This window comes from Macaca mulatta, chromosome 13 (genome assembly GCF_049350105.2).
Source record: "Macaca mulatta isolate MMU2019108-1 chromosome 13, T2T-MMU8v2.0, whole genome shotgun sequence".
Classification (NCBI taxonomy): domain Eukaryota; kingdom Metazoa; phylum Chordata; class Mammalia; order Primates; family Cercopithecidae; genus Macaca; species Macaca mulatta.
Window position 1 is genome coordinate 91,682,298 of NC_133418.1, and position 26,906 is coordinate 91,709,203.

Consider the following 26,906-nt stretch of genomic DNA (forward strand, 5'->3'; position numbering starts at 1 on the left):
ATAACAGATCGAGGATCACATCCTGGTTCTGATCTTTATTACCTATAACCTTTAGTAAGCCCATTCACTTGTTTGGGCTTACTTCCAATTTCACACTTGTACTACAGAGATGACTACCGTGAGGATCAAATGATGCCATCATGTCAAAACCTTCATAAACTATATAATGAGAGGGATTTTGTTATAATAATTAATGTTCCCACAAACCATGCTCCCTGGTTTCAAAAGTTTGTTTTTTGTTGTTATTTTTATAATTGCCAATCTTCTCTGGCATATAGATATGTAGACAACAGCTCAATAAATAGCTCAGTGATTGATCAGAAGCATCCTTTACCATATAATAATTTAGGGATAAGGCTAATGTTTGCACATAAACTATGAAAAAGGTACATGCTGTACTCAGTTGCAATCTTCTATAAAACAAATACCTGCTGTATCAAGTCTTCAATTTCAGCTTAGTCTATGAATATTCATATAAGCCATGAAAGTTAACACTGAATCTTCAAATCTGAAAATAAATCCTAGTGTGAAAAGAACTTCTAGAACAATGAGTTCTCCATGTTTTCTGTCCAAGTTTATTCTTCAAGTTCTCTGTGCCAGGTCTTGGTTAAGACTGTAGCTAATCAGTTGCCAAGCAGATTGAATTATACTAAATTCTTCAAATAACCAAGACCCACATTCAGAGAGCTTAAATGGGAGTCAGAAAGTCATTCTCAACTTAATCAGGGATTAAAAAAGAAAGATTACACTGGCAAAATCTTAGAAATTTGTGTTACCAGGTCACAAGATCTACCACGAACTGAACTACAAATAATAAACCCCCAAAAGGCTAGCTGCATATATCCAATAGGTGGCATATTCTGCCTTGTGAAGGTGAGCAGAGACAATAAAGTACAGGAATGGAAAGAGCAGCATTATTATAGATGCCTAAACATTTGTTACGAATCACTAATGACCCTACAGAGAAGTATCATGGCTCCCAAGAAGTATATTCCAGCTAAGTAAGAACACTAAGAAGTTGGAAGGAGTCAACAGACATATGACCCTGAACGTGTCCAATCTAGTCTGACCTTGGAAGCTAGGCAGGGTGGGTCCAGTTAGTATTTGGATGGGAGATATCAAACAGAAACCACAAAATTATTTACATTCATAAGAGAATGCTCCAAAAGGCCAGGAGCGGTGGCTCACACCTGTAATCTCAGCACTTTGGGAGGCCAAGGCGGGTGGATCATGAGGTCAGGAGTTCAAGAACAGCCTGACCAACATGGTGAAATCCCGTCTCTACTAAAAATACAAAAATTAGCTAGGCGTGATGGCACGTGCCTGTAATTCCAGCTACTCAGGAGGCTGAGGCAGGAGAATCACTTGAACTCGGGAGGCGGAGGTTGCAGTGAGCCGAGATCATGCCATTGCACTCCAGCCTGGGTGACAGAGGGAGACTCCATCTCAAAAAAAAAAAAAAAAAAAAGAGAATGCTCCAATGACATAGGAAGAATTAAAAAACTATACAACATGAGCTCCAAAAAGCCAAAGAGAATATAGTTATATAGAAGAATGTGACCCGGGCATGGTGGCTTACGCCTGTAATCCGAGCACTTTGGGAGGCTGAGGTGGGTGGATCTCCTGAGGTCAGGAGTTCGAGGCTAGCCTGACCAACATGGTGAAACCCCATCTCTACTAAAAATACAAAAATTAGCGAAGCGTGATGGCGGGCACCTGTAATCCCAGCTACTTGGGAGGTTGAGGCAGGAGAATCGCTTGAACCCTGGAGGCAGAGGTTGCAGTGAGCCGAGATCACGCCATTGCACTCCAGCCTGGGCGACAAGACTCCATCTCAAAAAAAAAAAAAAAAAAAAAAAAAAAAAGAATGTGGTAATTTACTTTACCAAGTATCAGTTATTACTGCACCTCTTATGTTTGAGAGCAGTACAGAGGAGAGTAATAGTTGGGGGAAGAAGGGTTACAGCATGGATGGGGTCACCATGTATCTGTCAGATGCCTACTAAGTGCTTCATATTGCTTATTTCATTCTGGCAATAAACCTTTAAAAGTATGTATTTCAACCCCATTTTACAGATAATAAAACTAAGCTTCAGAGAGGTCATGCAGCCCAAACTCTGTCTAAATTCAGGGAACTAAGATCTCTACATTAGCAATATCAAATGTATCTTTAAATAATTAAATATTAGAGAGTTTCCTTGGGGGATGGCTCTCATCGGGTTTGAAACAGGCCAGCTCTCCACAAGTCAAGAAGAACCTGTAAATTGAATACCTGACAGGCTGGCTTCCCTTAAGAAAGGACCTGGTTGAAACAGCCATTTGGAACTGGCCAGAACCCAGAGTGATGAAATAGTCATTAAAGGTGGGGATCGAGTGGGCAGCAACTCCAGGCTGAATGTCAGGTCCAAGGAATACAGTGCTGAATGACGAACGTGACTCTCAAGAGAAGAATGAAATCCACAACTTGAAAGAAGCTACATTAACAGAAGAGCCAACAAGAGTTGCCAAAAAGCATTAGGGATGATGTGTGTTAGGTAGAGTCTGCAATGATAGATATTTGAAGTGGATAATAAACTATTGAGGATGAGGGATTGTATGACCTGAGCTAAACACTAGGGAAAAAATGTAGTCCCTCAGACAACACCTGCTAACATTTTGCCTACTTCTGCCCAAAACAATTTCTGCTCTAATTTATAAATCAAGAGAAGCATCAATCAGTAAGATCCAGCTTACATGGCATGAATACAAAGAGGCCATTAATGGTTTCACCAAGTTCATCATTTGGTCTGTGAAAGAAGCAGAAAGTCTAACTGGTATAAAATCCCTGCAGAATATAGGGGTTGAATAGCAATGCTTAATGAAATCATTCAATAGAAAGAGAGGCAAATCAACACGAAGATAGATGAGTTTAGAAAAAAACTATAAGCATAATGCCAAATTTAAGAAATGTTATATAAAACATTGTACATGTTTGATTGTAACAATGTAAAAACATGTACTCAATGAGAGGAGAGTTGTAGAAAAAAAGATACTAAGATTTACAGAACACCCCTGTGAGATAGATATCATCTCTACAGATGGCAACTAACAAATGCCAAATGTAGGATTTTTCACCAAAATGGTGTGATTACAAGAAATTTTTAAAGAGTCTTTAATGTTATCACAGAGAATTGTCATTAAAAATTGGGGCAAAAATTTCACCAATATATAATAAAATATCGGAACTAAGAGGATATAATCACAGGTAACGGTTAGAGACAAAACAAATGACTAGCCAGGAACAGCATGTTAATAACTTAGTATTTGACTATCCTGACCACCATGGGATCTCTAAAGACTCCGAATCTTTTTCTCTACTTTTCTTCACGTCATGCACCACATCTGACATCTGATATATTGTACTTGCTTGTGTTTATTTGCAAGCACAATGTAAGCACCAGAGTATAACTAAAATGAAGGTAGAAACTTTTTTTTACTCACTCTTTGTTTTTTTATTTTTTTGAGATGGAGTCTTGCTCTGTCACCATGCTGGAGTGCAGTGGCGCAATCTCAGCTCACTGCAACCTCTGCCTCCCAGGTTCAAGCGATTCTCCTGCCTCACCCTCTTGAGTAGCTGGGACTATAGGTGCATGCTACCACGCCCAGCTAATTTTTGTACTTTTAGTAGAGAGGAGGTTTCACCATGTTGGCCAGGATGGTCTCAATCTCTTGACCTCATGATCTGCCCCGCCTCGGCCTCCAAAAGTGCTGGTATTACAGTCATGAGCCACTGCGCCCAGCCTATTTTAGTCACTCTCAGTTCCCAGGATTCTGGAAAAATACCTGGCACATGGTAGACACTCCGTATTTGTTAAATGAATGAATATATATCAAGTTACGTTAGTGTTAAGCTTAACTCAGAACTAGGCTTAAGACAAGACTGCGCCTTCTGAAAGGTATGTTAGAGTACCAGAAGTACAAAGCTAGGGCTGGGCAGTCATGAACATGGTCAGGGTTTAGCAGAAAACTCCAACCCACCCATTGGCTCAATGTAAGTAGAAAGGCATGCTGCAATATCTGCTTTTTGTCACAGTCAACTTCTCAACACTTGAAAGCTCTACTACTATAAAAAATTAAGATGGAAAATCTATTTCAGTATAACCTGCAAAGGCCCTCAGGAGAAATTCAGAAGAGCTGCAAGTCCAATATGAACAATGGATGGAACTGCAATTAAATCTTGGGGGAGTAGCTTCATCTGTAGATTACGCAGAGCCTAAAATTTTACCCAAAGCAGAAAGATAAAGGACACTGCCTCCATTTAACAATAGGAAATACATGACCTCAGCAATGCAAAAACAAAACAGGGGGCTAAATGTGGGACTTTGCCTGAATTGAGAAATGCAGTGATCTAATATTTCTGCTTATGATTCGACTCATCTGGTTGACAAAAGTACAATTAGTTTTAAATGAGGTGCTGTGCTTCTGTCACTAAAGTTTATATATATACATATGCACATGTAGGTACAATAATTCATTTAGTATTATTTATATTGAAGAATAATCACTTGCCAAATTGGTCAGTCACATTCCACTAATAAATTCATGAATCAGGGCTGTGTTTATACTACTATTATGAATTGTAGTTATTTAAGGTAGACTTCAGGCTCTGCTCCTGGATTATTTATCAGGATGTGAAAATGAGAATACACATGGAACCGTGATAGGCAACTATGAAATTTATGCCAAATGGGAAAACTGAAACCCTACGTATTAATACTTTCTGGCCAGCACCAGTTACATAAACAATTGGTTATCAAATAAACAACTAATGAATAAAAATCTTTTCTTCAAAGATCTACATCTCACAACTCCATCAGCAGAGACTCTTGGGTTGGGGCTGGGCCTAGGGGCTCAGGACACGGAGCTCTCTGTACCAGCTACAGAGTCTGAGCTGATGCTGCTTGGTGATGAGACTAAAGCTTTAAAACTGACAGTGCTTCTGCAACCTCCATTAAAACACCTAAATGTCTTCCCAGGGCTATGAGAATGAAGACCGCCAGTTTTAACAGGACTAAGAGGGCTTTAAATTATTCAGTGGTCTGTCATCTCATCTTACAGCAAATCTTCCTGTGTTCTCTGGCCTTCAGCTACACTGGCCTTCTGCTCTCTTCTTCTTCCACGAACCCCTGGCATATGCTGTTTACTGTGCCTGAAAAGTTCTCCCTCCCACCCCCTCACCAGTTGAACCTCAACTCAAGAATTTTCCTAAGGGCAGCTCATTCTATCATTTGCTCTCACAGCATCATAGAACCCTCCTTTCTAGTGCTTGTCTCATCTGTGAGTTTGCATTTATCTATGAGATGTTTGAGTGCATGTCAGTCTCCCCCACCAGACAGTAAGTACCAAAAGGAAGGGGTCATCCTCTCAATACATCCCAGAACTTAGTACAACTCTTGGGATATACAGTAGGTTTTGCCTTTTGTTTCATATTTCAGACACAGGGTCTCACTGTCCTCCAGGCTGGAGAGCAGTGGCACAATCATAGCTCACTGAAACCTCGAACTCCTGGACTCAAGCGATCCTCCCACCTCAGCCTCCAAGTAGCTGAGATTACAGGCACACACCACCAAGCCCAGGTAAGTTTTTTAACATTTTGTAGGGATGAGGTCTTGCTATGCTGCCCAGGCTGGTGTCAAACTCCTGGCCTCAAGTGATCCTTGTGTCTCGGCCTTCCAAAGTTCTGGGGTTACAGGCATGAGCCACCGTGCATAGCCTATAGCAGTTCTTAAGCATTCGAGGGAAAAAGGAAAGAAGGAATGAATGAATGAAAATTTTAACTCACATATTCAGAGTTCTGGTATGGAGTGGAAAAGAGTTCAGATTTTAGGGGAAAAGACAGCATGGTAGACACAAATGAAAACCATTAAGGGGAAGAGCTAACTACAGCACAGGTAATTAGAATCAAAGCAAATTTATTACTGTATCTTCCTCAGTGCCTAAAGCACTACCTTTGCTACTTCTGTTGAAAATTGTGTGCGTGTGTTACCTAATTCTACTTGTCTGTGGTAGATGCTTCTTAGGCTTCTTCTCTCTTTTTAAGTGTTTTGCTCTCCATCTCTCTTCTTTCCTATAGACCTTACTATCTTATTTGGTTTTGGATATTTATCTCATTAGGAATAACAGTTTGTTTCAATCCTAATTATTTGCCCCATCTAGAATCTTACATCCTTCATGCTAAGTCATTTTCTTATTTTCTCAATGGTTAAAAGTTACTGGCAACTTTTCTTAGAATGATATAAGATTTCATTTTTTTTCATTTTGAAAGAGGGCTCCATTGGCATTTCACCACTCTATCAGAAAATGGGCCATGCAGAAGAAACAAACCTTTGACAAGTACACTATAGTACCTACCAAGGCACTGTCCGTTCCAGCCTCGGAATCCTTCTGTGCAGGGAACACACTGGTAAGATCCAGGAGAATTCACACACTGCTCATCTGGACAAGTACTTGGATTCAAACATTCATCAATATCTGAAAAATCAAAAAGGTAGGTTGTGAACATTTTATCAGAATACCAAAGCAAAATCTTACTTTGTGATGAAGGCAGGGAGGGAAAGCATGTTATATCTACATTTCAGTGGGAAAAACAACAATTGGGTAAGTGAGACACTGGGTGTATACTTAAATACATGGCAATAATGCATGGTCAAGCATATCTGGATTAAAATATTTGCATACATTCCAAGGAAGAACCTGGCCCCAATTCTTCAACTAGTAGGACCTGGTCTCTCCACTCTGGAAGTTGGCAGCTCCTTTAGGGCCAATTTCTGGACATGAAACCTTTCAAGTAATAGCACAGCTTTCCAGAAAGAAATACGAGGAATGGGGGGGTGAGTGTGAGGAAGCCATGTATCCACCCAGCTAGACGTTCTCTCTGCAGACATTGGATGCTCTAGGGAAATTCTCTCTTTGGCTTCATGGGCCCAAGAACATCCTAGGTTTGAATAATTTAAAACCTTTCATATGACAGGAATTCCTTGGAGGTCGGGGAAAAAAAAAAAAAAAAACCCGAGGAGAGAGTGAACTCATCACATACTTCCAAGCCTTTCCAGAAAACATGGTGATATGACCATATGGTAATATTTTCTGGTAAAAATACACCTTACTTTTCATATTCACAGCTAACTGAAGTTATTAATCATCATTCTTTCCAATTTGGGGAGAAAAAAAATCACCTAAAATATGGTTAAGTCTGTGCAAGAGATAACTACTACGACAGCTTGAGGCATTTTTAAGAATTGTCAAACAACAAAATGAGGAAAACGATATAGGAGAGAGTTCAACAGTTTAAAATAGGTGTTAACACCATGGCTTCTAGTTGCATTTGAAATAAGTGTTTTTTCTGAGGTGGATCTTGAATTTATATGAGTGGATTTAATGTTTAAGTATCCCAATACACAATGCATATATGACCTTTAATCGTACTTAAAATATAAACAGATTTTCAGGACACAAACTAGAGAAAGAAAGAAAGAAATATATAACGGGTCCACTAAATATCCATGGGTATTTGATGTCTACATTCTAGTAAATACTTAAAAGTTATCTCCCATTGCATATCGTTAGACATGTGAAAAGATACTTAAAGTGAAAAAGTTGAAGATGATATTAACAAAATAAGCACCAGGTCAGTGTTGTAATTTTTTTTCTATCAGTAAAAATTCTTGCCAATGGCCAATGACACATAGTGGTTTTTTTAGGTCAGATGTTCTGGGACTTCTTGTTCTACAAAAAGATGATGCTTGCCAGTTTCATTTTCCAAATAGCATTACATTCTCCTCTGGATGGGATATTTCCAAAGAATAGAACTACAACTGCTAAATCAGAGAATGTCATTGAGACAGGCTGGTCCAATAAATAAGGTGCAATGTTGAGCAATACAAGATAACGTCTCTGAATTTCTAGCTGCTCTCACCTCTGCTTTTCCCCTCTTCTATAAATTAGGAATTACCTGCCTTGTAATACCTTAACAGAATAAAGTAAGGATGCATGAGATAATGTCTGTAAACTACAACAGACTCCTTGGAGACTGGTGCTATTTGAAAGCAACTTTGTTAGTGACAGCTGAGAAAATCTTCTGTGAGCCAGAAGCCCGGGGACGTTTGGTTCTAGTCCATGATGAAATTTGAAAACAGCCGCGTTGCTTGGCTCCTTCCTCTTTTCAAGACTTTTCATGGGGATAGAATCATATATTATTTACTCAGGGAACCCGAGTCATCTTTCTGCTAAATAATTTTCATATATTGAATATTACAGAATATTCTCCAAGCTTCCAATTTAAGTACATAATTTTCCAATTTCTTTTCTATTCCTTTCCATCCTATTACTTAAGTATCTTATCTTCCCATTCTTGACACGTATGTGGAACTTAAGAATCAGTATTTGGGCCGGGTGCGGTGGCTCACGCCTGTAATCTCAGCACTTTGGGAGGCCAAGGTGGGTGGATCTGGTGGTCAGGAGATCGAGACCATCCTGGCTAACACGGTGAAACCCCATCTCTACTTTAAAAAAAAAAAAAAAATTAGCTGGGCATGGTGGCGGGGACCTGTAGTCCCAGTTACTCAGGAGGCTGAGGCAGGAGAATGGCATGAACCCAGGAGGCAGAGCTTGCAGTGAGCCGAGACTGTGCCACTGTACTCCAGCTTGGGCGACAGAGCGAGACTCCGTCTCAAAAAATAAATAAATAAATAAATAAATAAATAAAAAGAATCAGTATTTGACTTCTTTGTTGGGGGTTGGGGGATACTGCTCTGCACATAAATGCTTGTCAAATAAACTTACCCTGTTTTTTTAAAGCGCTCCCCGCAACTACAGAGGTACTTGAGATCTATACAAACACAAAAGGAGTCAGGGATGGGGGAGATTTAAAGAAACTATAATTTCTTGAAAACTAACAAAGTGACAGGCATCATACAAGTTCCGGCAACATGAAGTTATTTTCATGAAAACCCGGAAAGTTAACTCCATCGTTCCCATTTTACAGGTGATGTACTACGTTTCGAAGGGGCAAAGTCAATGGCTGCAGGTCAGGAAGTTACTAAGCGTGGGCTTGGTGAGCTGATCCCACACTGCATCTCTACAGCAGAGAGTTCCCTGGAAGAGCAGAGTGGAGACACTTTACACCTGTGCTTGTTCTGTAGCCTCATGACCCTTGGGGAGGGTACAAGGCTCCATTCTGATCCAAGCTGATCAGAGATCCAGCAACATAAAACACTCCCACTTCTCTCTAGATTAGAACCCAAGGGGCGGAGGCAAGACGCCAGCAGGAGAGGCAAGCGTAGGCTGCCAAAAAATGTCTAATTAGCTCTCCCTCCAGGCCTGGGTCATTAGAGCGGTGAAGAAAACCAACATGCAGAAGCCAGGGGACAGCTGAGGGCTGGCTGTGCCAACCTAGTCCATCCTGCCCCAGCTAACAGAGCCCAAATCTATTAGGCTCTGCTGACAGCCAGGTAGGAAACCCCAAGGAACCAGCACCATGCTCTCGCGCCCTCAGAGACCCCATGTTCCTTCACCCTCGTATTTCCATGGCAGGTTTTTAGCAGAAGGTCAGTGTATTTCTTCATGAAAATAATTGCAAAAAAAAAAAAAAAAAAGTGCCATAGTGTTTTTTTTGTTTTGTTTTTTGGAGATAGGTTTTGCTCTGTCACCTGGGCTGGAGTGCAGTGGCATGATCTCAGCTCACTGCAACCTCTGCCTCCTAGGTTCAAGTGATTCTTGTGCCTCAGCCTCCCAAGTTGCTGGAATTACAGGCGTGCGCCATCACGTCTGGCTAATTTTTGTATTTTTAGGAGAGAGGGAGTTTCAGCATGTTGGCCAGGCTGGTCTCAAACTCCTGGCCTCAAGTGATCTACCTGCTTCGACCCCCCAAAGCACTGGGATTACAGGCGTGAGCCACTGTGCCTGGCCTCGCCACAGTGGTTTCAAAAAGAACCAGAGCAACTTGGACACAAACATGAACAGAAATATGAAAAGGATAAGAATTGTGGCCACGCTATAAACATTTTTATAACATTTTTATAATGAGAGAAAACTCATTGCTATGGTCAATAATGAGGAAATTTTATCTAGCACAGTTGGAATCCGACCAAAGTTGGTCAGACCATGCTTCTTAGGGAGTCTGTGAGAAAGTCCCAGAACACATGTAAAAGAAAGCAGTGGAGACAAAGGAATGTGAGTAGGTGAAAAGGTCAAAAACAAAAAATCAACACTGGTTACACCTGCACCATGTTCCCAGATGAATGGTCCGGACTCTGTAATTAAGTCTGGGTTTGTACTAAACATGATGCAATTAATCATTCTATGGTGATTTCACTCCAAATACCAGAAAGGCAGATACTGAGGTGAAAAGTAATGAGAGCATGAAGATGGAAAATAATCCCAAAAGAGCCACTGAAAGGAGGAGGCAAAGAGCCTGTGAATCCAGGAAGCAGAAAGAGCTTTGGATAAACTGGTGTCAAGCATGGAGTGTGGAAGGAAACAAGAACCAGGCAAGGTACCTACCAACCCTGCACGTCACGGTCATGCGTGCTGAACACTCACAGCTGACTCACCCTCACAACGGCCTCTCTGGGTCATGCGGTACCCGCTGTCGCAGTATTCACACCGGAAGGCCCCCACAGTATTGACACAGTGCCCCTCCCCACAGACGTCCGGCCTCAGGCATTCGTCAACATCTACGAGGAGCAGAGAGCATTATTGAGTTTTGTGTTCCAAATATTATTTCAAACCACTCCCGTCTCCCAGCTTAGCTCAAATATAATAACAAAGTAACTGATTTCTTTTCTTTTTCTTCTTTTTTTTTTTTTTTGAGATGGAGTTTCGCTCTTGTTGCCCAGGCTGGAGTGTAATGGTGCGATCTCGGCTCACTGCAACCTCCACCTCCCGGGTTCAAGCGATTCTCCTGCGTCAGTCTCCTGAGTAGCTGGGATTAGAGGCATTCGCCACCACACCTGGCTAATTCTGTATTTTTAGTAGAGACAGGGTTTCTGCATGTTGGTCAGGCTGGTCTCAAACTCCTGACCTCAGGTTATCCGCCTGCCTTGGCCTCCCAAAGTGCTGGGATTACAGGTATGAGCCACCGCGCCTGGCCAGTAACTGATTTCTGCTTTCCCTTTGATTTGTTTGACACACATCAAAATCATCCAGTTTTGATTCATGCAGGGTGGTCCAAAAGTAACATTTAATGTATCTTGTCTGTGCACATATTTGATACTCTTTCTTCAAAAATGTTAGGGGAAAGAAATCCATTTTTATATCACCGGGGATCTAGCAGATTGCTATCATGGTAAGTGTTTAATAAAAAATTCTGGGTTGTGTGGATAAGCACTGAACTGATAGCCTTAGGGGATCTAAAATCTCAGATCTAAGCATTTGTAATCAGGAAGAACAATGCCGTTACCTATACAGTTAGTCCCCTCCTCACTGGCCATAAATCCTGCTGGGCAAATGCACAGGAAACTTCCCTCAGTGTTTTCACAGCGTCCCTGGGAGCAGAGGTGTTGGACCTGAGTACACTCATCAATATCTGTTAACAAAAATGCATATAAAAAACATTAGTTCTGTGTAGCAAGAACTTAGTTTCCCTGTTCTGTAAAATACCATCATACTATTCCCTGAGTACCATCCAACCTTTATAACTGAGGACAACAGCAAAAGGAGACATGATCTTTCTCCTCACGTGCTTGAAGGATTGTTACTGGAAGAGAGAAGCAGCCTACTGTGTGTCACTTCAAAGGCCAAAACTACAAAACCATGACAATGGTGTTTCAAAGAGGCAGATTTCAGGTCAACACAGAAGGATTCTCCCGATAATGAGAGACGTCCAAGCAATGGAATTTGCTGTCAGCAGGGAGTCAGAAATGCCATGAAAGAGACGGATTAGGTCATCTCTGTTGCCTTTCCAACTTAATATTCTAGGTTCTAAACGTGATATATACAATGTATGCAAATGACAGGGAAATAGCCATATTATGGAGCAGGTGGTTGTCTCCTTCCCCCTCCCACACACACAGACCAAACAGCAAAATTCACATATATTAAAGTAGTATTAATTAGATATGTGCCTTTGTTGCTTCCCACTGGCCTTATAATTTAGTGCTGAATTTTCTTTTTCTTAAAAAAGAAGAGAAATTAAATTTAGAGTTACATTAAAATGATTTATTTAACTCTATTGCATATCTTTCTGAGATACTTTTTTTATTTCCCAAAAGGAGCATATATGAGATCTCTAAATTTCTAACTTGACTGACACCTTCAGGCCAGCATATATGGATTTTCAATTTTAAAATCCCTTTAAAAAATCAAATCTTACGTACATAAATGAAAGTAATTCTTTACTGCAGTATACATTAATGTTAATTTGTTTTTGCTAAATACATGTTTTTAGGTAGCTGTTTCTGGAATTCATATTTTCTTTACTTTATCCAAAAAGCTTTTAGAAATTATTTCACCTTTATGTAAATGTATTACATTTGGCGAGGTAAACAAATGTTGAACAAAGAGGTAAGAGAATTCCAGTTGTTTAGCAAACCTTTTTTTGAGCTCCCTTAGCTAAGGGATAAACTTTCAAAAAATTAAACCAGTAACATTTTCCCAAAATGGTTAGGTTGGTTTAAGAAAAAACATGTTCTTAATGTGCAAATGTTTGATATTTAATAATTCAGTCAATCAAAATTGTCTCTTACCCACACATTTCCTCTGTTGTTCACTGAACTTGTAGCCCTCGTAGCATATACAGGTGTATCTCACCGGCAGGTTAATGCAGTGTCCTGCTCCACAGATATCAGGGTTCACAGTACATTCATTGATTTCTTTAAAAGTAAACAAAATAATGTGAAAAAACCCACAGAAATGAACAGATTTCACTGCTACTTGCAAAGCATTAATTTGTGTTTCCTGACCAATTAGCAAATTATTCCAGCTCTGCATTTAGAAGACAAAGGTGACCTCTGACAGCAAGTATAAATTCATGTGATTACTTTATAATAGATGAGTTAGTCCCATCCAAGGCCATCAATAGTTCCTAGTGAAACCATTTTTAAGATGAACTGAAGTGAGTAGAAACTCAGAAAAAGGCCATGTTGTAAGTTGTAAGAAAATCAATTATTAATAAAACAGTTTCCAAAATGGCCTATTGAGTTTCTATTCACTGTAGTTCATCTTAGATGATAGAGTTTGAATCACCAATAGATAAGAGATTTCTTATCTATTGATAAGAAACACATTGTAACTTTCCATTCTTTAGCAGGCCATATTTGAGTTTCAACAAACACATCCAATCTCCTCCAAAATTTCTCATCAGTCCTCTCAAAGACCTCCCACTTCTAAACAAAGAAAAAGTTCTTGGTGTATCTTACTCTTATTTGCCAATTTCAACGTGAACATATTTTATTTCTGGTGGTAAAGTAGAAATCTTTACCCAAATCTTTTCTGTTAAATTCCTCCCTTACTCCCTTACTGAGCCCTATGTAAGACTGGCTTCCTCTATATAGCATGTACAGATTAGCTCTGTTCAAGTCCTCAGTCTACTCTCAGTCTACTCACAGACATACACTACAGTGGAGGGAGGGTCTTAGGAGTCCATGGTTAGGTGGAGTCCATAAAAAAAAAAAAAAAACCCAAGGACTCAAAGGGGGCCTTCTGAGATTAATTACTCCCCTAAGATTTTCTGTTTCCAATGACCTTTGTAAGAAGGTATACTGGCCTACTGAAGGTGGCAGAGCTGATGGTTAGAAGCACTGGCTCGAGACAGTGCAGGCACAAATCCTGCTGCCCTTTACGGTTCTGCAATATGGGGCAAGTGACCTCACCATTCTACGCCTCACTTTTCTACATGTGTAAAATGGAAATAATCAGAGTTTCAACTTCAAAGTATAAGAATGAAAGATATACCCTAAATAATGCATTTAGCCAATGCCTGGCACATTATATGTGCTCAATAAAAGTTATCCATTATTATTGTTCATACTGAAGTCATTTAAGATTATATTTAAAAACCAATACATTTATACCAATACTACCTTGGGCTATTATCTGTCATCATATAGTAAACAAGGCTCGAAAGAGAGGCTGGTATGAATGAGGCCAAGGGACCCTCCAAGGTAAATAGTTTGATGCCTCTGAGCATGACAACTTAAGAGCACAGTTTTGTTAGAGAGGTCTGTGGTTTGAATGAGAAGAAAAGCAGGTGGGCTATTCTTGGTAATAACACACTGTCTACTCTGCAGCAAAAGGATGTGGAAAACAGTGCTTTAACAAAGGTTCACTATGGAAATGACCTAAATTGGGGTTGAAGTTGCTCTCCAAAACCAAAACCACATGCTTCATTTTTCATAAAGTATTCACTATGCTGTGACTTTAAGACTACTCATGCAAGTCATTTGAAAAAGGAGCATATGAACTTCAGCATTTTACACAAAGTCACCTGGATGTATGAGAAATGTATGCATACCCCATGTATTTACAAATTACTTATACCTTTTGTGACCCTAGTTATGTTAATTCACTTTCAGGAGAATACATTTGTTTATAGTCAATAGATTATCAAATTATAGGAAGAATAATTCAAAAGGCTAAAAACATGGGTAACTATCGTGATTACCTAAACTGAAGTGACTGGCAATAACACAAAACAATGAATTATACATACAGCATAGCATATAATCATTAACAAGATAGGAAAATGCTTATTTGTTAAAGAAAACACAGTGGGGCGCAAATTATAACATAGAATATAATTTCCATTACACCACAATACACACAGAAAAGAAGGTTGGAAGGAAGTAGATCTAAGTTTTATGGTTTTTAGGATTAGCATTTTCTTCATTTTTTTTTTGTACTTTTCAAAATTTTTACAATAAGCATGTCTTGGCACTTTCATAATTCGAAAAGTCTTCCTTAAAAATAGCATTTGCATGTACCTAAAATTTGAAGGTAAAAGGTAATCTTCACCAGGTTATACTCACAGATTTTCAGGTAAGAATTCTCTTCTGTTTATAGGAATTTTTTAGTGAAACATCATGAGATGCACACGACTCTATATTATACATCGAAGCTTCCTTTGCAAGTTACTGGTGTTTAGATTTCTTGGGTTTTTTTCCCTGTGGTTATCGACCTATCTTTATACTCATCTCTGACATTTTCATAAAGCAGAAAGACATGCTGACCATATTTGCCAAAAAAAAAAAAAATTAGAGGGTGAATTAATATACTCAGGGCAAGGGTTCAGAACAAATTAAGAGGCTGTAAATCTGGGGTTTTCATGAAAAGCTTGATGAGTAGTCACTAACCCACTCCCACAACACCAATTTGGTGATTACCAAGTATTTGTCATTTGGCAGGGACAGCCTTAGAATGGAACTGCTTTACATGTGTGAACAAGTCTTCAAAAATATGTGATGCTTAATTAAAATGTGATATATTCCTATGCCACAAATTGCCAACATAGCTAAAGTGTTTCTTCTCAACTCAGCTCTGAGCTAGGAGAAATAGTGAAGAATTATAACTCTTTAGTCTTAGGAATAAAATGAATACTAATAACCTTTCCTGCCAATTCAATATCTTAGATAGAAGCTAGGAGGTTGGAATTTGATGAAAAAAAGTTTGATAAAAATCAGTTGATTTTTAGCTGATTACCTCATACATAAGTATACAAAGACATGGCCTGCAAACGCTGAACTTGTCTGTCAGGATCACGTTACATGTAAGAAAATGTTAGGCTGACACCACTAGAGGGTACTAAGACATACATCAAAGGAAAGAGGGACACTTTCTGAAACATACTTGATTTCTACTTTGTCCCATTTTTACACAAGTGATTAATCAATGTAACTGTCATCAGTTTGACCTCAAGAGATCCCCTCCATCCTTTGCCAGGCAGGATTCCACTCTTTGGTTTTTTTTTTTTTGAGATGGAGTCTCACTCTGTCGCCCAGGCTTCAGTGTGGTGGCGCAACCTCGGCTCACTGCAAGCTCCGCCTCCTGGGTTCATGCCATTCTCCTGCCTCAGCCTCCCAAGTAGCTGGGACTACAGGTGACTGCCACCATGCCCGGCTACATTTTTTGTATTTTTAGTAGAGATGGGGTTTCACCGTGTTAACCAGGATGGTCTCCATCTCTTGACCTCGTGATCCGCCCGCCTCAGCCTCCCAAAGTGCTGGGATTACAGGCGTGAGTCAAGGATTCCACTCTCGTAGGCAGAGAGAAAACAGCCATCACTCCTTCAAAACACCTCTGTCTGCTTTCTATCTACTACTCATCAAAAAGTTGAACATCAGAGGCCAAGTGCGGTGGCTCATATCTGTAACCCGGCAATTTGGGAGGCTGAGGAGGGAGGATTACTTGAGGTGAGGTCAGGAGTTTGAGACTAGCCAGGACAACATGGTGAAACCCTGTCGTCACTAAAAATACTGTCTTTACTAAAAATTAGCCAGGTGTAACAGCGCGTGCCTGTAGTCCCAGCTATTCGGGAGGCTGAGGCAGAAGAATCACTTGAACCCTGAGTGACATGGTGAGAATCTGTCTCAAAAAAAAAAAAAAGTTGAATATCAGGTAAAAAAATAAATTACTGGTGCTTACACATTAAAACGTATAAAACATGTCTCCCCCACATCTCCCCTGTGTTTTCTCTCCTTTTCTAACAGCTTTTCATTCCTGAGCACATAGACAGTACACAAGTCCTGAGAATGTTGTCTTAAAGAACGGGAAAAGTTTTCTGCATTTTCTGGTTTTTAGGGCAAAGACAAGATATTTTATATTTTTCCTAAGTGGTCACTTACACATCGGCATGCAAACCTTTTCCCACTGAGTAGATCAGTTCATGTAGAAGAGTATGATTCTTTGATCAAACTGTGTCAATATAAACTCTAGAAACTGGGCTCTGATACACCAGAGTCAGGTCTCACACAGACAGCACTCATTTCTTGTGTCAGGGGTATGTATGCTGGTGAATGAGAATGTCTTGTCTTTTTAGCATGTATGGCTTTCTTGGCTCTGCAGAGAGAGGATCAAGGGAGTGCTCCCCACTGGACTCTCTCACATGTCCTTTATAATGCCACCTGGTTCACAGGCCAGCCCTACTCTTCCCTACTATATCTGCTCCCTGAAAACGTCGTCTTCTCCAGGTCAAGGACCTTATTCTATTTATTTTGCTGGAGTCCATCTAGAATATGGAAAAAGAGCCATGACAGAAAGCCAATGATGGAAAACCAAATACTCTATTTATACCAGCAACAAGGCCAATGGTAGATTTAACAGTGTGGTATCTTTATATTCTAAAATTAATTGAAACAAAGTTTTTAGCAAAATATGAAAATTACTATGCTGACTTTAGCTTTTTTCTTTATCATGGGATTCCCTGAATGAATGAATGAATGAATGAAGTCTGGAAATACTAAAGCATGATGATTTCACATGGAAATAAAAGAGTTTATTTTCTATCAGCATAAAGAGTTTATTGAGGCAATAATGACACTGGTAATATGCTTGAGAGACAAATATTTTTGGGTCAATTCTGAGTTCAGGAAAAGATCTGATAAGCAAATAGTTTTTTAAATGTCTGGGCCATGGTAATTACAGAGGTTTCCACAAGGCAGTTAAGTCAGTCAAAGAATAATTTCTGGCCAGTCTGCAAGAGCCATGGAGAAAGTTTGGGAAGACCCAGAGGAAGGCATCAAATGTTAACTCATGGAAAGGTTTACAAAAATGCCCTGGCTTTCTAACTGCCCCACAGTGAGCATAGATTGTCCCACAACAATTGAAACAGATGTTTCCACTTTGTAAATATCTGCCAGAGAAATAAAGGTTTGATTTTTCCAACCTATCCTTTAGCTATTAAGACACTATGCTAAATCAAGAATTTATATGCTGAAACATATAATTCACTTGAAAACAGTATGCCAATAATGTTGCAAGCCACCAAGTCAGCTGTTAAGAGTGGAAAATATCACCCGTATTTCCTGCAGATATGTGGCTCACTTTATAATTATCACATGTCAAAGTGTGTTTGGCTAAATCTGAAAAAGCTACTTCCAATTTCACCATCGTAAAGATATAATCACTAAACAATGTGGAGCTGATGATATTTATTTTAGACTCTTAATGTATTATTCTATCCCTTTCTTCAACCATGGGAGAAACTAACAGTAACAAATAATATTTACCTCCTCTGTGTTTTAGAGATGAAAACACAACTATGCAATATTCCTGAGAGAACTGATGAGATTGCCCCTAAAATCTGTATTTGGCCCCCATATGTAACCGATGGGAACATACACTTTTGATTTAAATTAAATTTGATACAGAACAGTCTTCTTGTGCTAATGCAGATCACTGTGTAATAGTGCAGCTCTAAAGCTGCAAACCATTTCAATTCAAAGACTCTCTATCTATAATGTTCCCCCTATGAATTCTTTCAGAAATATTCTTGTACTACAGAAAGTGGAAGTACCTGCAACTGTTGCATAAAAAAAAAAAAAAAAAAAAAATCAGCATCACTTGTTTCCTGGAAGGATACATTCATGCTTCAAACATGTGACAGCAGATGTCAGCCCTGTATTTCTGCCAAACTCAAATGAAGCTTCTAACAAGTTGTGTTTTAAAACTTCCTATAGCAAGGCTACTTTCATTGTTTTTTTAACCAGCTCTGCAGTTCAGTTGAAGCTGAGTAATGTCAATTTGTTACCCTTCACACAGCTACATTTAAATGCTGAAACTGCATTTATCTAGCTGAACTTAACCTCTACAAAGCTAGTTTGAAAGACGTTTGTCCACTTAAGTCAGCCATACTCATTCAAAACTAGAGTTTATCTTCACATTGAAAAATTGAAATGCAGTATTTCCAAAGAACTAGTGAATTACAGTATGTCTTATTGCACCTTTTTCTTTTTAACATTACGATAAACAATTAGAAGATCCCTGCTGTCCAAAACAGTGTATTATTTGCTTGTATGCTTTGCAGCATGAAGCAGTCTCTTATCAGTGTGCTTAATAAAGTGGGTAGATACGCACATCACCTCAGCATGGAGAATAACAATTTTAGCCATGGCCATCAAAAAAAAAATCACTATAATTTTGTCACAGGATCCCTGGGGTATCACTTTGCCAGCCAGAACCTCTGTGGCTAATGGCGCCTTTGCCAAAGTTTTGGTTGCACCCACTGAGTTTGTTCTACCCACTCAGCCCAGCAGGCTGTGCTTGGCCTGTGCTGCCAGCCCAGATCCCACACTTGCCAAGGGCAAGCCAGGTGTGGAGCGGTGAGGGGTGTGTGAGTGAGCTAACATGTGGTCCAGCCACTACACACAGCCAGGCATGCCAGCTGCTGTGGCAGGCTGGGCAGCTCCAGGTGCCAGCACAGGTGTAGGATTCATGGGAGGCTGTGGCTGGACCAGACATACTGGTAGTAACTTCTGCTGCAGGCACCAGTGTCTGAAGATGGTGGACACAGTGCTACCTGAAAGCTCGGAGACACCAGAAACCACACAGCACCAAAGAGGCTGTTACAGCCCTGGTTTGGGGAGCCCCTAGGTTTGGGCTCCCCAGAGGGACACAGCTCTTCTTCCTTTCTCAGCACCCTCAACATGGTGATCAGGGGGGAATGTTTCAGCCCTATTTGTGTCATAGCTCTTTCACTACCACCATTCAGTGGGTTCTGAGTTCTTGTCCCACATCCAGGAAGAATGAGGTACACAGACAACTGGAGGGTGAGCAAGGTGGAGAGGAGCTTCATTGAGTGACATGACAGCTCTCAGGAGACCCATAGTGGGTAGCTCCTTTCTGTAGGCAGGTCATCCCGAAAAGGTGAGGAGACCCAAAGTGGGTAGCTCCTTCTCACAGCTGGTAGTCCTGACATCTGTGTGAGTCTGGCTGAGTCCAGGGTTTTTATGGGCTCAGAATGAAGCAAGTGTATGCTCATAGAAAAACACCATCCGATTGGCCAAACTGTTATCAATGAAGTCTTCACCCTGGACCATAGACTACACCTGGAACTGGCAGCCTGACCTGCAGGCTTCAGGCCATTCCTGGCTTGAAGGTGGGGTTTCACTGGGGAATCACCCCTTTCCACACAGGAACCTGTCTGCCTCCCTCCATCAACATGTTGTCCACACACCTAGGCTGTTCATGCTGAGGGGCACCTGCAAGCCCACACTGAGCTACCCTCAGCTTCCCCTCAGCCTCCCTTCCATGCTCACTGGTGTCCAATGTCCAGAGGGGGCCGAGGTGGCAGGGGGCTGGTGTGTCAGCGCTGCCCCAAGCACATGCATACCCAGCTGGGTTGCAACAGCACTTGGGCTTGGCCACAACTTTGCTCCACCCTGGAGCAGGCGCTGGCAGTAGGGAGAGGCCAAGGAGTGAGAGCAGGCATTTCTGAGCTAGTGGGGGAAGGGGGGCTTCCTGGCCTCTGAGAGCACAGGGATGTCTGGATCTCAAGCTGCGGCTAGGTGACTGCAGCTGCACCCTGAAGAGCGAGGCTCCTGGCCTACTGACTCACTAAGTGGCCAAAAGCTTAACATATGAGAACATTTCTATTAGAAAGGAACCATAATATGTTTATGAGGAGGGAATATTCTAAAGGAGGCTCCAAACTCTTCCATTTAGCTCCTATAACACACTGCCAAACTTCATCCTGCAGTGGTATCATGAATTCAGTTACAGTTGATGATGTGACCCTTAGTGACATTTTTTTCTGACTCTAAAAATAACTGTTGAGTTTATAAAATACGGAAAATAAAAACACTAAAATAAAACACTTAAATCTCTCAGATCCCACTACAAAAAATAACCACTGCTAATATCTAATGTATTTTCTCCCAGCATTTTCTCAGTGTATATATGTCTTTAAAAAAAAACTGGTATAATACTCTATGTCATTCATTTTTTTATACTTCATCTTAAATTTAGCAATATTGTATGACTACTTCCTGCTATCTTTCAATAAAAATTCTTCAAAAATACTATATTTGGTGGCAACATAATGTTCCAATGTATAGATGTAACATAATTATTTATTTCCCTGTAGTTGGATGTTCAGTGATTTCTATTTATTCTGTATTGTACATTGTCTGTGATAGGTAACCACTCATATAAACTACTACCCACAGCCTCTGGGAACATTATTTCCTTAGACAAGATGTCTTAAAATAGAATTACTAGGTCAAAAGTTCTGAATAGTTCTAAAGTTTTTTATACATATCGCCAGTTTGTGCTTTATACTCTGTGATGGTTAATGTCATGAGTCAACTGGAATGGGCTAAGGGATATCCAGATAGCTGATTACATATTTCTGGGTGTGTCTGTGAGGGTGTTTCTGGAAGAAAATGGCCTTTGAATTGTTAGACTGTGTAAAGATCACCCTCAGCAGCATGGGTGGGTATCCTATCTGTTGGGGGTGGGCCCAAACACAACCAAAAGGCTGAGGAAGGCAATTTGCTCTGCTCCAGCTTGGACATCCATCTTCTCCTGCCCTCAGACACTGGCGTGCCCAGTATCCAGGCCTTCAGACTCATGCTACCAACTCCCCTGCTTCTCAGGCCTTTGGGTTTGCACTGGGACCACAACACCAGGTTTCCTTGGCCTGGAATTTCTCAGCCTTCAGAATGGTGTGAGCCAATCCCTCACAATAAAGCCCTTTCTATATATCTGGATATATCCTGTTGGTTCCATGTCTCTGGAAAACCCCAACACATACTCCCTTCAGTAATGTGAGAGAGTCTCAATCTCACCCTGATAAAAATAGTTTGATTAGGTTTTACATACTAATTTGATAGGAATAAGGTATTACCCTAGGTTAGCTTGCCTTTCTTTGATTACCAGGAAAGTTGAAATTTTCTGTTATATGCTTCTTGGTATTGTTTTTTCCTACAAATTATCTGATTGTATTATTTTTCCATTTCTCTATTGTTAGTATTTTTCCTATTGATTTATCAGCACTCGATACACATTAAGGATATGGACATTTAGAATTTTTCATTTGTTTCAAAATATAAAACATTTTTACACTATTTCACTCATGATTACAATAATGTTTATTATACAGAACTTTGAAAATAAAAATACATTAAAGAACATAATTATCCGTGATCCTGTATTAACTGGTGAGAATTGAACACTGATGCATTTTCTTTTCTTTTTTCTGTGTTTGTAGAAATTTTAAAAGTAAAATTGTAATCATTACATTGTATTTTTTCTTTTTTTTTCCTTTTTTTTTTTTGAGACGGAGTCTTGCTCTGTTGCCCAGGGTGGAGTGCAGTGGCGCAATCTCGGCTCACTGCAAGCTCCGCCTCCTGGGTTCACACCATTCTCCTGCCTCAGCCTCCAAGTAGCTGGGACTACAGGCATCTCCCACCATGCCTAGCTAATTTTTTGTATTTTTAGTAGAGATGGGGTTTCACCGTGTTAGCTAGGATGTTCTCAATCTCCTGACCCAGTGATCTGCCCACACTGACTTCCCAAAGTGCTGGGATTACAGGCGTGAACCACCGTGCCTGGCCTTTTTTTTTAGACAGAGTCTCGCTCTGTCACCAGGCTGGAATGCAGTGGTGCGATCTTGGCTCACTGCAATCTCTGCCTCCTGGGTTCAAGCAATTCCCCTGCCTCAGCCTTCCAAGTAGCTGAGACTACAGGTGTGCATCGCCAAGTCTGGCTAACGTTTTGTATTTTTAGTAGAGACGGGGTTTCATCGTGTTGGCCAGGATGATCTTGACCTCTTGACCTCATGATCCGCTCGTGGTCCACCTGCCTCAGCCTCCCAAAGTGCTGGGATTACAGGCATGAGCCACTGCACCCAGCCTGTATTCTGTATTTATTAACAAAGATTATGCCATATTTCCTCATGATATTAATTAACTACTCTTTTCAAACATTATTTTAATACTATGTGATATTCCATTTCATATGTACTATAATTTATTTACACATACTCCTCCTTTTTACCTGTATTTAGATGATTTCCAAATATTTGCTCTTATGGCTAACCCTGCCATGAGCAAGCTTATACAACTGATACTACATTTAAAATGAAGCTCAGCCCCACGTCTCCTCCACGTGATGTATAACGTAAAAACACTGCACCAACCTGTCACTTGAGTAGGCGCAATCACTTGGCTGGCACTAGACGTAGAAGCTTCAGGAGCTACTTCAACAGGCACAGGAGGTGATGTTTTTTCAATCACTACTATATGAGAAAGTAGAGGATAAAAAGAAAATTAAAGCCTGTTAATGTGCATTGAGATCCCATTTCAAAACGCAAGGATAATTTAGTCTAGCAATATATCACAGCATTTCTCAGATATGAAGAACTGTTCTATGTCCTAAGGCTCATGGTATTAATCTATAGCTCTGGGTTCAACATTTAGCAGGAATATCTGAGAGTGATGCAGAAGCCAAGAAAAATGATCGTTCATCAAATGATAACCTTCGATAATGTTTGGATAGTATATACCACTCCGGATCACAGAAAACAGTAAAAAAACTCTTATCTTTACCACTGCAATACTTACAATGCTGTAATTATGCTAACATTATATAAGTATATTACTATACTTAACACTGAACTTCAGTTATGAAGCATAGTAATTTACTAAACAAAATCAAAGACAAAAATTTCCCGTCTTACATTTTTATTCAGAATACTCTGACAAACAGCACAGATCAACACAGGCTACCTGGAAACTGTGGATGCAGATGAATAGTTGAAATGCCTGGAGACAGCTGGGGTTGACCAGGCTCAAGTTTGGTTTTCTCTTGATCCAATGAAGGTATTTCCTGGATGGTTGTATTTTAAAAGAGAGTAAGAAAAAAAAAGAGTTGAAAGTGGAAATTATTTTTAGTTTCCCACATCTATTTTTATTTAATTAATTATATTCTTAGAAAGGCAAAGAAGTATCATAGGACCTTACATGTATAATTGTGTGAAATTACAAAAAAAAAAAAAAAAAAAAGAACCATTGATGTGATGCTACTATGGGAAGCCCTAAACTTTTCCCAGTGGTGCTGATCCATGCACATATCCTCAGCCATTTCCCTGAGGCCCAAAGTCTGACCTTGTAAGTAAATGTCTTGGCCCAGGGGTCCATATTTGGTCTGCAATAGGGCAAAACTAACCCCCAAAGAGGACTAAACCTTTGCCTCATTCACATGTGGCCACTGAGATGACCAGTCACAGTTTGCAGATTAAATAATGAATATAGCAGATGTGCCATAACAAAGAACACATGGTAAGTTAAAATATTTTAAATCAGTCAGTCACTACAGCCTCCTTTAACCTCACATCTGATAACTTTACAACTCCAGCTTTCTGAACAGTGGTAGCCAGGCAGAGCAACAGAAATCTGCTGGCTTGGAGAAGGATTTGGGGCTTTATCATGCATTTTGGTGCCCAAGCTTGTCCCCTGGACCTCAAGCAAAGAAGCAGTCCATCATCCACGGCTCAGCTTCCAGTTATAACTGTGCAGGGCTCATGCCAACTGAACAATTAGCCTAGTTAGGGATCTGAGACTTCACTCACACCAGATGGGACCAGAGAGCTCATATCATCACTACATTCAAGTATTCATCGAGTTACTTGGTTCTGTCCTCCTCCAGAACCAAGAACTTGGTGTCCTCCTCCACCTCCAGAACTTACTCCTCTGGCCTCTGTTAACCTCTTATCCTCTTCTCCTGGCTTCAAGTATCACCTCTTTTCTGTTTTTTCTAAGATAGTCTGCCTGAATATCTCATCACAAATCCAACTTTGCAAGCATAAATGCTTACAGAGTAAGTCCATTTAGGTATCCCACAGATACCTCCAGCCCACCCTTCCAAAACCGTCCAGGCTCTCATTCCAACTTCATTTCTGCCAATGCCACAGTCATCATTAATCTGTCCCATCCAGACTTAAAGTCACTTTTTAGTCCTCTCTCTTTCATTCTTCATTGAAAGCCCCATCCACTGATACTTTTTTCTTATAGTTGTTCACCCTTTTTCATATCCACCTGCCTAGGCTGGACTCACTCTCATTTTCAGTTTACTGTAATAATCTAACTGGTTTCCTCTTTCTTCTTAACTTGAGTAGTCCTACCAAAATTCATCTCCTACAAATATTGAGCACTTAACAGTTTTCTCCACATTTCCTCTGTCTTCTTAAGAATATAGACTAGCTTTCTATTACTTACTAGAGATGACCTCAACCAGTCTCTATTACACCCCATTCCCTGCAGCCATGGCCAATGCCAACAAGGAACAGACCAGGATCAGGTGTTAATCCACTCCTGCAGTTTACAGACAGAATTTTCCCCATCACTGTGAGGCAGCAGACTTCCTAATCTACACCACTTCTACGTTTAACAAATAGGGTCCAGTCGAGACTCAGGGTATTTCCCCACTGATTTACAATGGCAGTTTGGTACTCTAGCTTTCCAAAGCAGTCCCTAATTCTGTTTCTGACCAAGTCTTTCATGAGCCTGACTGTCCCCTCCACCACACCTTTGCACATCCTGGGCATCCTCTCTTTTCTTCATCCATCACATAACATCATGAGACTTTTGTAAGTACCAAGACAACAAAGGCTATGATTGCATTTTTTGTACTCTCTCCTCCTCAAATAAAATGCAGTAAAAGTATACAAGACAATTTTTTAGGATCTCTTTTAGATTTTTAATGAAAGTTATAAAATTCAATCATAAAGACAGAAGAACTGAGTTATGATGAGACTGCCAGGCTGCTGGCTGGCCCACCTACAAGCTAAATAATTACTTCCATATATCAACCAGAACTAAATTCAAAATCAACAAAATTGCAAACTACTCTCTGTGACTGATCTTTAGAGATGCTAAGAGTTTCAAAAGTACACATAAAGTATGCATATCTGTTACACTTTTTTTGGGCTCAAAATACTATAACCTCTTTCTGGACAAGTGCTATCACTCCAAAATCGTCAGTCTCTTTTTCTTGATTATTTCAGCACTTACATTATGACATTTATGTTATTCTATCCCATAATTATAAGATAAAGATTTAGAATACTATTTAAAATAATTTATGTATGCATTGCCTCATCTAAATTCTAACAATGCATTCTTGTCAGCTTAAAGAATGATACATAAATATATACATATTTAATAATTACCTAATTTTCATGTAGTTATTATGGAGAAGGAGATAAAAAGAAAATTAAATCCTGTTATGTACATTGAGATCCCATTTCAAAATGCAATGATAATTTAGTCTAGCAATATATCATAGTAGTTCTCGACATAAAGTTCATTCATTTAATGAAAATGAATGTTTTCATTAAATAAAGAAAGCCAGATTCAGAGAAGGAACAATATTACCTAAATAGGACTTAGATCCAGTAAATGTTTACATTTGCTACTAAAATGTCTCACAATTCATAGCCCCATTCTATGCCCAAAAGCCAACAGACTGACTTTTCAAAAAGTAACATTCTAGTATTTGATTGTAACTTTTAAGTGTAAGTTCTGTTCTTATTCAACTCAATTCAAATATGTATGTTAAATTTTAGTTGAATTAAGAAGTACCTCACTATTTATATGCTCTAAGAATACATGCTTATCTAAGCATGTCACAGCTTTTCTTTCACAGATGGTCCAGGCCATCAGGTGACACTGAATTCTATTTATGCCCTTGATTCTCATTAGTTCCTCATTTTCTTCTCACTAGAATTGAAGCTTCATTAGAGAGTTTTGTCCTATTTGTTCTCTATTGTTTTCCTAACACTGAGAATAGTCCCAGTCTATAACAATGGCTCAATAAATTTTTTTTGAATAACTAAATGCTATATTAACTTAAACCAAATGATGCATAATAGAGATGTTACTAAAGTTAAGTCTAAAAAATCCATACATATTCTAATAGAAAATCATTTGGAGGGTTGA

General features: G+C 39.8%; 1 protein-coding gene across 27 annotated transcripts in view; it reads right to left on the bottom strand.

The window, feature by feature from the left end:
- The window catches only part of LTBP1 (latent transforming growth factor beta binding protein 1), a 445,556-nt gene that overhangs the window by 113,984 nt on the left and 304,666 nt on the right, over positions 1 to 26,906 (bottom strand). For 15 of the 27 annotated variants that reach the window (XM_077959738.1, XM_077959736.1, XM_077959735.1 and 12 more), the window contains 6 exons: positions 23,697 to 23,796; positions 23,108 to 23,206; positions 12,723 to 12,848; positions 11,438 to 11,563; positions 10,590 to 10,712; positions 6,391 to 6,510 (listed from right to left, as the gene is read on the bottom strand). In XM_077959738.1, coding sequence (XP_077815864.1) covers positions 6,391 to 6,510; positions 10,590 to 10,712; positions 11,438 to 11,563; positions 12,723 to 12,848; positions 23,108 to 23,206; positions 23,697 to 23,796 — 694 coding nt within the window. The remainder of the gene's footprint in view (positions 1 to 6,390; positions 6,511 to 10,589; positions 10,713 to 11,437; positions 11,564 to 12,722; positions 12,849 to 23,107; positions 23,207 to 23,696; positions 23,797 to 26,906) is intronic. The other 12 variants (XM_077959737.1, XM_077959734.1, XM_028831786.2 and 9 more) reach the window with 1 other exon arrangement.